Below are 10,198 nucleotides of genomic sequence, written 5' to 3'. Positions count from 1 at the left end.
TTATTATGTAGCACACATAAATACATTATTTGATCAAAGTTACAGTTTAGTAATCGCACTATTACTCTACGAATCCTCATTTCAGACCATGAAATCCATCATCATAACCTTATAAGGCAACACTTCCTAAACCAATTTCAGCGGGCTAGTGGCGCAATGGATAACGCGTCTGACTACGGATCAGAAGATTCTAGGTTCGACTCCTGGCTAGCTCGTTCTTTTTTCTTTCCGGATCTTCTCTGATCTTTTTATTCTACGAAGATTAAGCTATTGGTTTTTTGTTGTCATGATGAAGGAAGACTTTATTCTTGTTTCGATGCTATCATGAGTTGTTTGATTGAGTTCGACTCTTGGCTGACTCGGATCCTCTGATTCGGACCTTTTCCTCGCCAATGGGCTACTGCATATTTGATTCTGCACTGCCGCGAGTTTGTTGAAAAAACAGCGCTGTCTGGTCAAACGTTACTGCTCATATTACAGTTGATCAAACTATTGTATTCATATGTTTTTGTGTCCCAATAGCCTTAAAATGACAATCAGCAGTTGTTATATCCATACTGCCAAGCTTACCCTAGTAAAACTGACTATCCTACCAACTACAAAATTGCTTCCAACACTCTACTCAGCAAACTGGATGCAGTTTATCACAGTGCCATCCGTTTTGTCACTAAAGCACCTTATACTACCCACCACTGCGACTTGTATGCTCTAGTCCGCTGGCCCTCACTACATATTTGTCGCCAGACCCACTGGCTCCAGGTCATCTACAAGGCCATGCTAGGTAAAGCTCCGCCTTATCTCAGTTCACTGGTCACGATGGCAACACCCATCCGTAGCACGCGCTCCAGCAGGTTTATCTCACTGATCATCCCTAAAGCCAACACCTCATTCGGCTGCCTTTCGTTCCAGTACTCTGCTGCCTGTGACTGGAACGAATTGCAAAAATCGCTGAAGTTGGAGACTTTTATCTCCCTCACCAACTTCAAACATCAGCTATCTGAGCAGCTAACCGATCGCTGCAGATGTACATAGTCTATTGGTAAATAGCCCACCCATTTTCACCTACCTCATCCCTACAGTTTTTATTTATTTACTTTTCTGCTCTTTTGCACACCAATATCTCTACCTGTACATGATCATCTGATCATTTATCACTCCAGTGTTAATCTGCAATATTGTAATTATTCCCCTACCTCCTCATGCCTTTTGCACACATTGTATATAGACTCCCCTTTTTTTCTACTGTGTTATTGACTTGTTAATTACATTTACATTTACATTTAACTTGTTAATTGTTTACTCCATGTGTAACTCTGTGTTGTCTGTTCACACTGCTATGCTTTATCTTGGCCAGGTCGCAGTTGCAAATGAGAACTTGTTCTCAACTAGCCTACCTGGTTAAATAAAGGTGAAAAAAAATAAATACATTAATGCTCTGTACTCCTTGATTATTGAAGAATATCATTTATAAATGCCTCATAAATGTATTTTAACTGTCGTACCCCATCAGAACCAAAATATTTTTAAAAATTACCTTTATTTTAAGTGAGTTCAGAACAAATTCTTATTTTCAATGACGACCTAGGAACAGTGGGTTAACTGCCTGTTTGGGGGCAGAACGAAAGATATGTAACTTGTCAGCTGGGGGATTTGAACTTGCAACCTTTCGGTTACTAGTCCAACTAGAGGCCAACGCTCTAACCACTAGGCTACCCTGCCGCCCCCCAAAATAAATAAACTTGTTTTACGTAATGTAAAAATAAAATAAAAATTAAATGTGAATAAACACTGTATAACCTCAAAACATGGAAAAAAACAATTTTGCATCCATAGCTATGTCTATGGATAGGAATTACATTTCTCCAGCCCAATCCATCAATGTTTTACTGAAACAGTGGTGGAGAGGGCTTTGTTTTCGTTGCAACTGCTGATTGCCCCTTTAGGCCTACATTTATTTGGATTATCCTAAATACCCGTGTAAAGATATACCCACTACAGGTGTGCAAAAGCTTTTGTTTTATATAGGCTACTTGTTCATGAAGAAGAAACAGACAATTTGACAGGCTATTACAATGCATTTATATTTATATATATATATATATTTCTTATGGACATCTCTCAAATCATTTTTAAATATAGTAAGCCACTGGAATACAAATGATTAATGATCATGGGAATTGTTTTAAACAAGCATAAATACTGTATAATAAATCATGAAATATGATAGACTAAGCTTACTAAAACAGAATCATTTAGAGTCACTTTTTTAACACTGCAAACCAAAATGGGTTCAGGGCATTCGGGGGTTTATTGGAATAGAATAAACCTAGTTATCTATTTTGGAAACATTGTTGACCCGGACATAACATAACTGCCATATTTGGGTTAATAATGCAATAGAAAGTATATGCTAGGGGTGGTGTGTGACAGAGGACAGTGGGAATATTAGCCAATATTATCAGTGTTGGGAACAGAACATCCAGGGTTCATTTAACAATAGAAATGTAATACTAATTCAACATGATTCCCATTGACATGGAATAATACAGGACCATGTACAGTTTGTGTATTAAATTGCTAACTTTGACTTTCTAGACACTGCCTGCATATTAGCTAAAATGAGCAATTCATGTATTTCTAGTATAAAATGTAATGGAAACACACCTTCATAACCCACACACGGAGACATACAACAAAACGGGGCAATTTCTCTATTAAGCCATGCAAACTATTTCTACTGTATCAGTATCTACAAATACATTGATTCAAACTGAGCAAATGAAATTGGTGGCACACAAAGGGGAAAATGAAGATCAAGATATTTACACATAAGCACATGAAGTATAATTAATTCAAATATAACTGCTTTGGCATTGGTATTTAAATATATATATATATATATATATATATATATATATATTTAAAATAAAACGTTTGTTATTTCCAGATTATTAACATTCGTGTCAGATGAAAGTTCAACACTTTACAACTAATAAACAATGTCTTCAATAGAGAAATAGATTTTTACATAAAAAATAATAACAGGTCATTTACAAGCACACTCCCACACACGCAATCAATCAATCAATCAATCAACAAATAGCACAATTAACCCTAACAGAGACCACACTTACATCAGAGATGTACAGTAAAGGCACACATTATCATCCAAACCATTATAGACAGATTTATTTTGGCAGATTGGTTGTGGTTGGTTATTGGCAGTTAGTTCAGAGGGCCACCTGATGGCACCATGCACTAGATCCTAAAACTAGAACTGGTGCTGGTAGGAGGCAGCGGTGGGCGAGGCGCAGCCCGGCTCGATGTGCTTCAGGTGGCAGGCGTGGCAGAGGAGGTGGCCGTCCAGCGGGTAGCAGCGGTGCCCCTCCTCGTCGTTCAGCTCCATCTGACAGTCCTACAGACCAACACAGAGGGATGAGGAAGATAAAAGGGAAAAGCCTATAAAATAAATAGAATAACACTTGAACATTACCCCAAAAGTGATTGTGATTCCATCGACCCGATTCTATGGGATCTGAACGGCAAAATGTGCATTCAAAACGCTGGTTTAAAATACACATTTGTCTATATCCCAGAGGTATAGCGATCAATGACAGCAAGGTGAATTGTGGGCCATTCTATCCCCCAATGTAAACATATTTGAGAACAAAACCTTGTCAAAGGCGAAATAACTTGATAAGATTCTTAAATCCCCTTGAATTGCCCAGCAGGCTTGACAGACTATGAGAAGGGCAGTTGAGAAGGGCAATTGTTTAACTGGTTTCCACAGTGGAGCAATTCAGAGAGACAGATCCTCAAAAGCTCTCGTCTCCACACGGCTCACTGCTGTTTGTTTTCAAGTGCTCTCAGAACTCCATATGTCAATCAAATGCTGTTGAGGCGGGAGTCAGGAGAAAAGGCACTTGAGGAGAATCAGACAGTGTTGTTGAGCAAAGCAAATTAACATGTGCTTGAGCTCCTCTTTCTAGCTCGCAATTAGGACCAAAGACTGTAATTAAGTACTGGGACCACCTTGTCTATGATCTGTGTGCAGTAAATAGCTTTCCAGAATATGTGACCAAACGAAGTGAGACTATTCTCCTGACACTTTGTTTTTCCTTTAAAATTCTGTTTACTTTATGACGACTAATCTCAGAGGCCATAACCAAATCTCTCTAACGTTTATTTTAAAAGACTAAATGATGACTGAAATATGGAGTTCATGATATGATGAGAAGGCTGACATATGGTATAGGATCTAATTCCTGGTATTTAAGCATATTCATGTGGAGAAATAATGAGGCATTTTATAGTGGATATACTTACTAAGATGACAACTTTAACATTTAGTCTTGTCACCAACAACACAGAACATCCAGTCTCTACAAGGATATAGGGAAAACATCAAGGAAATAGAAAAGGGAATTTGTATCTTAATGTTTACCCACTTCACAGTGATAGCACTCCACGTGGTAGTCTTTATCCATGGATACCACTCGGATGGTTTCATCAGAGCCCTGTGGAGACAGACAGACTTTTCAGTGTCCACTGAACCCGAGTAGCTATCAGTATAGGCTGGATCGGTTCATTTAAAGCAGTTAAACATGGCATGCATGGCCAGGACAACTCTGTTCAGTGGACTTTTAAAATTCTATTTAAAAAATTTTGACATTTAGCAGTCCCCCTGATCCAGAGCGATTGACAGGTAGTGCATCCTAAAATAGTTGAGACCATAGAGATCCAATTAAATGATTCTATGGCTGTGACAACCACTTATCACAATCATAGTATGTACATTTTTCCTCAATAGTTATCAGCAAATATGTTTTGTTTGTTTGTTTAATGGACAAAACCACAAGTAGATGTTGGCAGTAACAGAGTACATTCAATTCAGAGCACTTCTCATCTTCTGTAGGTGCAGGTGACAGTGGGAAATGCATCAGCCAATCAGAGGCCTGTAACCAAAGAGATCCTATTCAAATGGGATTCCATAGGTCGTTATCAGTATAAAAAAAAAGTCACAATAAGGTTCAGAGCGTTTTTTATGTCACCTTTATTTAACCAGGTAGGCTAGTTGAGAACATTTTGATTCGGCTGCTGGGGGGCAAGGAGTCACCCAGCTCCACTAAAAGCATTGACAACTACTGTACATGGTGTTTTTAATGGATTGTTAAATACATGTTATAACTACTTGGTTTTAATATCATCACCTTGAAGAGTATAGTGAGAACTACACATTTCAGATGATTCCACATTTAGCTCTATCATCAGAGTTATGTTTGTCATGATAAAGAAACATCAATTGATCATGTATTTTCAGATTCGTGAGGATAGCCTATCCATTTGGCATGTAGCTAGTTGTTGAAAAGGGTTCATGTTAGCTAACTGGTAGCTTGCAAAGTAAACATTATCAGCTAACAGAACATCGGCAAATGAGCCCTTCTGGTACCTCTCATTCCTGTAAGGTATAATTCACTTATATTTTAGATCACTCAAATATCCAATTAATGGTGGCCAATATTGAGAGATATCATGAGGCTTCCCTCTTTGCCCCCCAGCAGACAAATCAATCGCTCTGCACCTTATTGTGACATTTCATTGATAACGACCTACAGTATTGAGATGCTGAGATCCTTAGATAGCCTACAGTACATGTGTTTTTTAATGCTGAGCATCCATGGATAAAAATATCCCTTTGCGTTATATGCCTCTGTCCATTGCCTTTTCATTTAGCCTGATTCTTTTTCGGCTATAGTTAGCCGTGATTGCTAACAGGTACAGTAAGCTAATTACTGATGATATATCAACCAAGCTAATTAGGCTTTGTCCTGACATCCATATATGTCCTTATTCATCCAACCTTTACAAACTACAGCATTTGAAATAGGACTACACATAGGCCAAGATTGGCAAGATGGTAGTTGTGTAGAAACTTGTCCTTTGGCCAATACCAGCATTCTGAACAGTACTGTGGACCTTCACCTGAGAAAACAGCCAGGTGTCAAAGACCAAGGCTAAACCAACAGTCAGCTTCTGACAGACAGTCTGGGTTCAGCCTGCGACAGCTTCAGAGGGCAGGTACTACAGCTGGAATGTTCCGTATATATTAGACTTGAACTAATTATTACTGTCATCACGCAAGCTATTCATCATGGTCATGTGGTTATATACCATTGTTATGTGATAGTGAAGTAAGGCTGGTCAGAAATGACATTATGATAGAATTAACTATTCAGCCAACTGACTTCTTATATTCTACATCAGCCAGACACACTCTGGAGGGTACATGGAAGACTTTCAACTATCTATCAACTCATTTAAAACCAGTTATACACATTAAATAAAACCTATTCTAAACTCTCCCCCTTGTACTGTAGTGGTCCTACAAACCACCTGCTAGTAGGCATGAATTTATCTGGCCTTTTTCATGACAAAGTACATGCACGTCCAACACAAACTGCCCCCCCCCCCCAGCTCTGAATTCTACCCTTATAGCCTCAGTGAGGAGGGGCCACATTCCTGTAGAGTCAACTCTAATTTTGGACATTTTTTTAAGAGGGAGGGATAACGTTTAGGGTAACAGTCATGCACTGAGTGAGGCATTAGGGTGCAGTGCCTGCATCTGAACCACACACCAAAAGATGCAAACAACACCCCTCCCAAAACCACCCCACGTAGGCCTACACACAGAGGTCTCCAATAGAAGCCCAGCCCTGAATCTACACCACAGTGGATGGTGTCCTAGTAGGGCCTCTGGTTCAAATAGCACTCTTTCAGATACATTGATAGTTTTATTGAGCCTGAATGGAGTGCCAGATCCTCTGGGTTTGCTCTTTTGGGACTATTCCATTGGTTCCATTTGCACCAGCTCAATCAACCACTAAATAAATAAATAAAATGTTTGGGGGGGATGTCTGCTGACCTGCATGTAACTATGGCAGCCATTACAACAAGAGATGTTCCCAGGTCTGTTATCAGGTTGGTTTATTGGTTCAGCCCAGACCTTAGACTGAGTAAATAGCTGTGAAAATTGATGTCTTCCTGAATCCTGACTGCAGCTTGCTTGGCTCAGGAGAGAGCCTGCAATGTCTGGTTCCAACTCACACTCTCAAACACGTAGATCCCCTGAATGCCGCTCACTTTCCAGCCCACTTTCCAGCTCACACTCTCAAACACATAGATCCCCTGAACGCAGCTCACTCTCCAGATCCCAATCACCTGAATTCTGATCACCTGTTCACACACCTGTATGTCATTATCACACACTATTTAATTAAGTTCTCTGCACCCCATCATTGTGAGGTATTGTTTGTTTTGTGACACACTTCTATTCGGAGCACTGGGTTTCCCCTTAATTTACTCCTCCCGTGTATGATAGTTTTTGCCTATTCCCTGCCTGTACTTAGCCTATCGGACCTATTGCCTGATCTCATGGACGACGTTACTATCCTATTCCCTGCCTGTACTGTTGCCTTTTTGGAACCCCTGTGTATGACCTTCTGCCTGCCCCTGGACCCAGCTACCTGCCTCCTCCTGTGGTCTTTTACAAATAAACACCTGCTGCTCCCTGCGCTTGAAACCAGCTCTCTGTCTCCCATTGTGTTCATTACAGAGCGAGACTTCAGAGACAAGTTCCAAATGTTTAAAGAGGGAAAGCTGATCATCATGCCTGAGATCCCTTTCAAGTCCCTCTACATCCAAACAACTGCTTAAAGGGATACCTGCTCATGTGCAACATGTTAAAACACAGCACACCCCTTCCTCCTTCTCCGACACTAGAGCCTGACCTAGGATAGTAGCATACTTGATCGTTTGCTATTTCCCCAGTAGGATCCTGAATCGTTTTCTACTGCCTCAGTAGAATACTTGATCGTTTCCTTCTGCCTCAGTAGGATACTTGATCGTTTGCTTCTGCTTCAGTAGAATACTTGATCATTTGCTTCTGCCTCAGTAGAATACTTGATTGTTTGCTTCTGCCTCAGTAGGATACTTGATCGTTTCCTTCTGCCTCAGTAGAATACTTGATCGTTTGCTTCTGCCTCAGTAGGATACTTGATCGTTTGCTTCTGCCTCAGTAGAATACTTGATCGTTTGCTTCTGCCTCAGTAGAATACTTGATCGTTTGCTTCTGCCTCAGTAGAATACTTGATCGTTTGCTTCTGCCTCTGTAGGATACTTGATCGTTTCCTTCTGCCTCAGTAGGATACTTGATCGTTTGCTTCTGCCTCAGGATACTTGATTGTTTCCTACTGCCTCAGTAGGATTCTTGATCGTTTTCTACTGCCTCAGTAGGATACTTGATCGTTTGCTATGCCAGAGAAACTCTCTCCTGGCTCATGTCTCAGGTTCAACACTGGGGTTGGTTATCAATCTTTACCCTGAGGGACTCAGGTCAGGGGTTGCAATGTGACTGTCTATATTGACATGGGATGGGACTGGAAATGTTTGCATCGTAAACCATAATATATGCCTGAACATTTTGATTATCATTCATCATTACTACAGACAGGAGTTCTTCCTGTTGAAATCACTTTGCAGACAGGAACCATTCCGGAACCATTCTAGTAGTCAACCGATCAATTTGGTATTTTTATCATACATGACATGAAGATGATCAGAAAAACACCTATTTTATGGCTGTATACATGTAAGTCCTTAGGCTATTACTTGAAGATGTTGTGTTCAAAGAGAGCTTACCTCTGAAGGCAGAATGGGCTGGTTACATGCTGCACATTTGGGGGCCAAGACCCTGGGAAAACGAGGGAACAACGAAGATAAATCAATCGATAAAAATAACAGTTTCAGACTGAAAATATATGTCTGGTTTATACTGGTTCCCTACAGAAACAACACCAGGCTTGATATAGATACAGCACTTGTATCTGTTACTCTTTTTTCTGGTTAATACTCCTAACCCTTTTTCCTCTTTCACCAGTCCCCCCTTTGCCCCTTCCCTCCTCCTTTGCCCCGTCTCTCCTCCTTTCCCCCGTCTCTCCTCCTTTGCCCCTTCCCTCCTCCTTTGCCCCGTCTCTCCTCCTTTGCCCCGTCTCTCCTCCTTTGCCCCTTCCCTCCTCCTTTGCCCAGTCCCTCCTCCTTTGCCCAGTCCCTCCTCCTTTGTCCCTTCCCTCCTCCTTTGCCCCTTCCCTCCTCCTTTGCCCCTTCCCTCCTCCTTTGCCCCTTCCCTCCTCCTTTGCCCCGTCTCTCCTCCATTGCCCCTTCCCTCCTCCATTGCCCCTTCCCTCCTCCATTGCCCCTTCCCTCCTCTTTTGCCCCTTCCCTCCTCCTTTGCCCCTTCTCTCCTCCTTTGCCCCTTCCCTCCTCCTTTGCCCCTTCCCTCCTCCTTTGCCCCTTCCCTCCTCCTTTGCCCCTTCCCTCCTCCTTTGCCCCTTCCCTCCTCCTTTGCCCCTTCTCTCCTCCTTTGCCCCTTCCCTCCTCCTTTGCCCCTTCCCTCCTCCATTGCCCCTTCTCTCCTCCTTTGCCCCGTCTCTCCTCTTTTGCCCCTTCTCTCCTCCTTTGCCCAGTCTCTCCTCCTTTGCCCCTTTCCTCCTCCTTTGCCCCTTCCCTCCTCCTTTGCCCCGTCTCTCCTCTTTTGCCCCGTCTCTCTCCTCCTTTCCCCGTCTCTCCTCCTTTGCCCCTTCCCTCCTCCTTTGCCCCTTCCCTCCTCCTTTGCCCCTTCCCTCCTCCTTTGCCCCTTCCCTCCTCCTTTGCCCCGTCTCTCCTCTTTTGCCCCTTCCCTCCTCCTTTGCCCCGTCTCTCTCCTCCTTTCCCCCGTCTCTCCCCTTCAGTGTGTGTGTGTGTGTGTGTGTGTGTGTGTATGAGAGCGTTGAGACTGCTAAGGAAAGGTGGTGAGTCTCCAGATGTGCTGGCTCAGCCTCACACGTGATTCAACCAATCCAGAAAAATACATTCATTCTTTCCCCACACAAACAGACGCACACACCGTGTGCAGCTGGCTGGCACCTGAATGTCTGAGTCTGTAAAACAAAGGCCCTCTCAGTGTAGTGGGCATGACTAGGTCTGATTGAGAAACCACACACATTTCTTGTCCTAGATATATGCGTAAATTCCTGTTTTTCCTGGACTCTGTGCAGTATTTATAAGAGTATTATTGTGTTAATAGCCCAGTGTAATACCACGGACTTTGATTTGCGTTTAAAGGATATTTTACCCAAATTACAAAATTACACATAGTTTCCTT

General features: G+C 42.0%; 1 protein-coding gene and 1 non-coding gene across 2 annotated transcripts in view; one reads left to right on the top strand and one right to left on the bottom strand.

Annotated features, from left to right (window-relative positions):
• Positions 1-142: 142 nt before the first annotated feature.
• trnar-acg (transfer RNA arginine (anticodon ACG)) lies at positions 143-215 on the top strand. The gene has a single exon. It is a non-coding gene; the product is annotated as a tRNA-Arg (tRNA).
• A 1,847-nt stretch (positions 216-2,062) lies between these two features.
• LOC118367638 (Wilms tumor protein 1-interacting protein-like) overlaps positions 2,063-10,198 on the bottom strand; it is a 39,608-nt gene continuing 31,472 nt past the window's right edge. Inside the window, exons 6-8 of the mRNA XM_052494559.1 lie at positions 8,698-8,749; positions 4,449-4,517; positions 2,063-3,415 (exon numbers count right to left, since the gene is read on the bottom strand). Of these exons, the coding sequence (XP_052350519.1) occupies positions 3,272-3,415; positions 4,449-4,517; positions 8,698-8,749 (265 nt within the window). The 3' untranslated portion in view covers positions 2,063-3,271. The remainder of the gene's footprint in view (positions 3,416-4,448; positions 4,518-8,697; positions 8,750-10,198) is intronic.

This window comes from Oncorhynchus keta, chromosome 34 (assembly GCF_023373465.1).
Source record: "Oncorhynchus keta strain PuntledgeMale-10-30-2019 chromosome 34, Oket_V2, whole genome shotgun sequence".
NCBI lineage: Eukaryota > Metazoa > Chordata > Actinopteri > Salmoniformes > Salmonidae > Oncorhynchus > Oncorhynchus keta.
The sequence above is the reverse complement of the archived record's forward strand: the minus strand, read 5'-3'. Positions and strand labels throughout refer to the sequence as shown.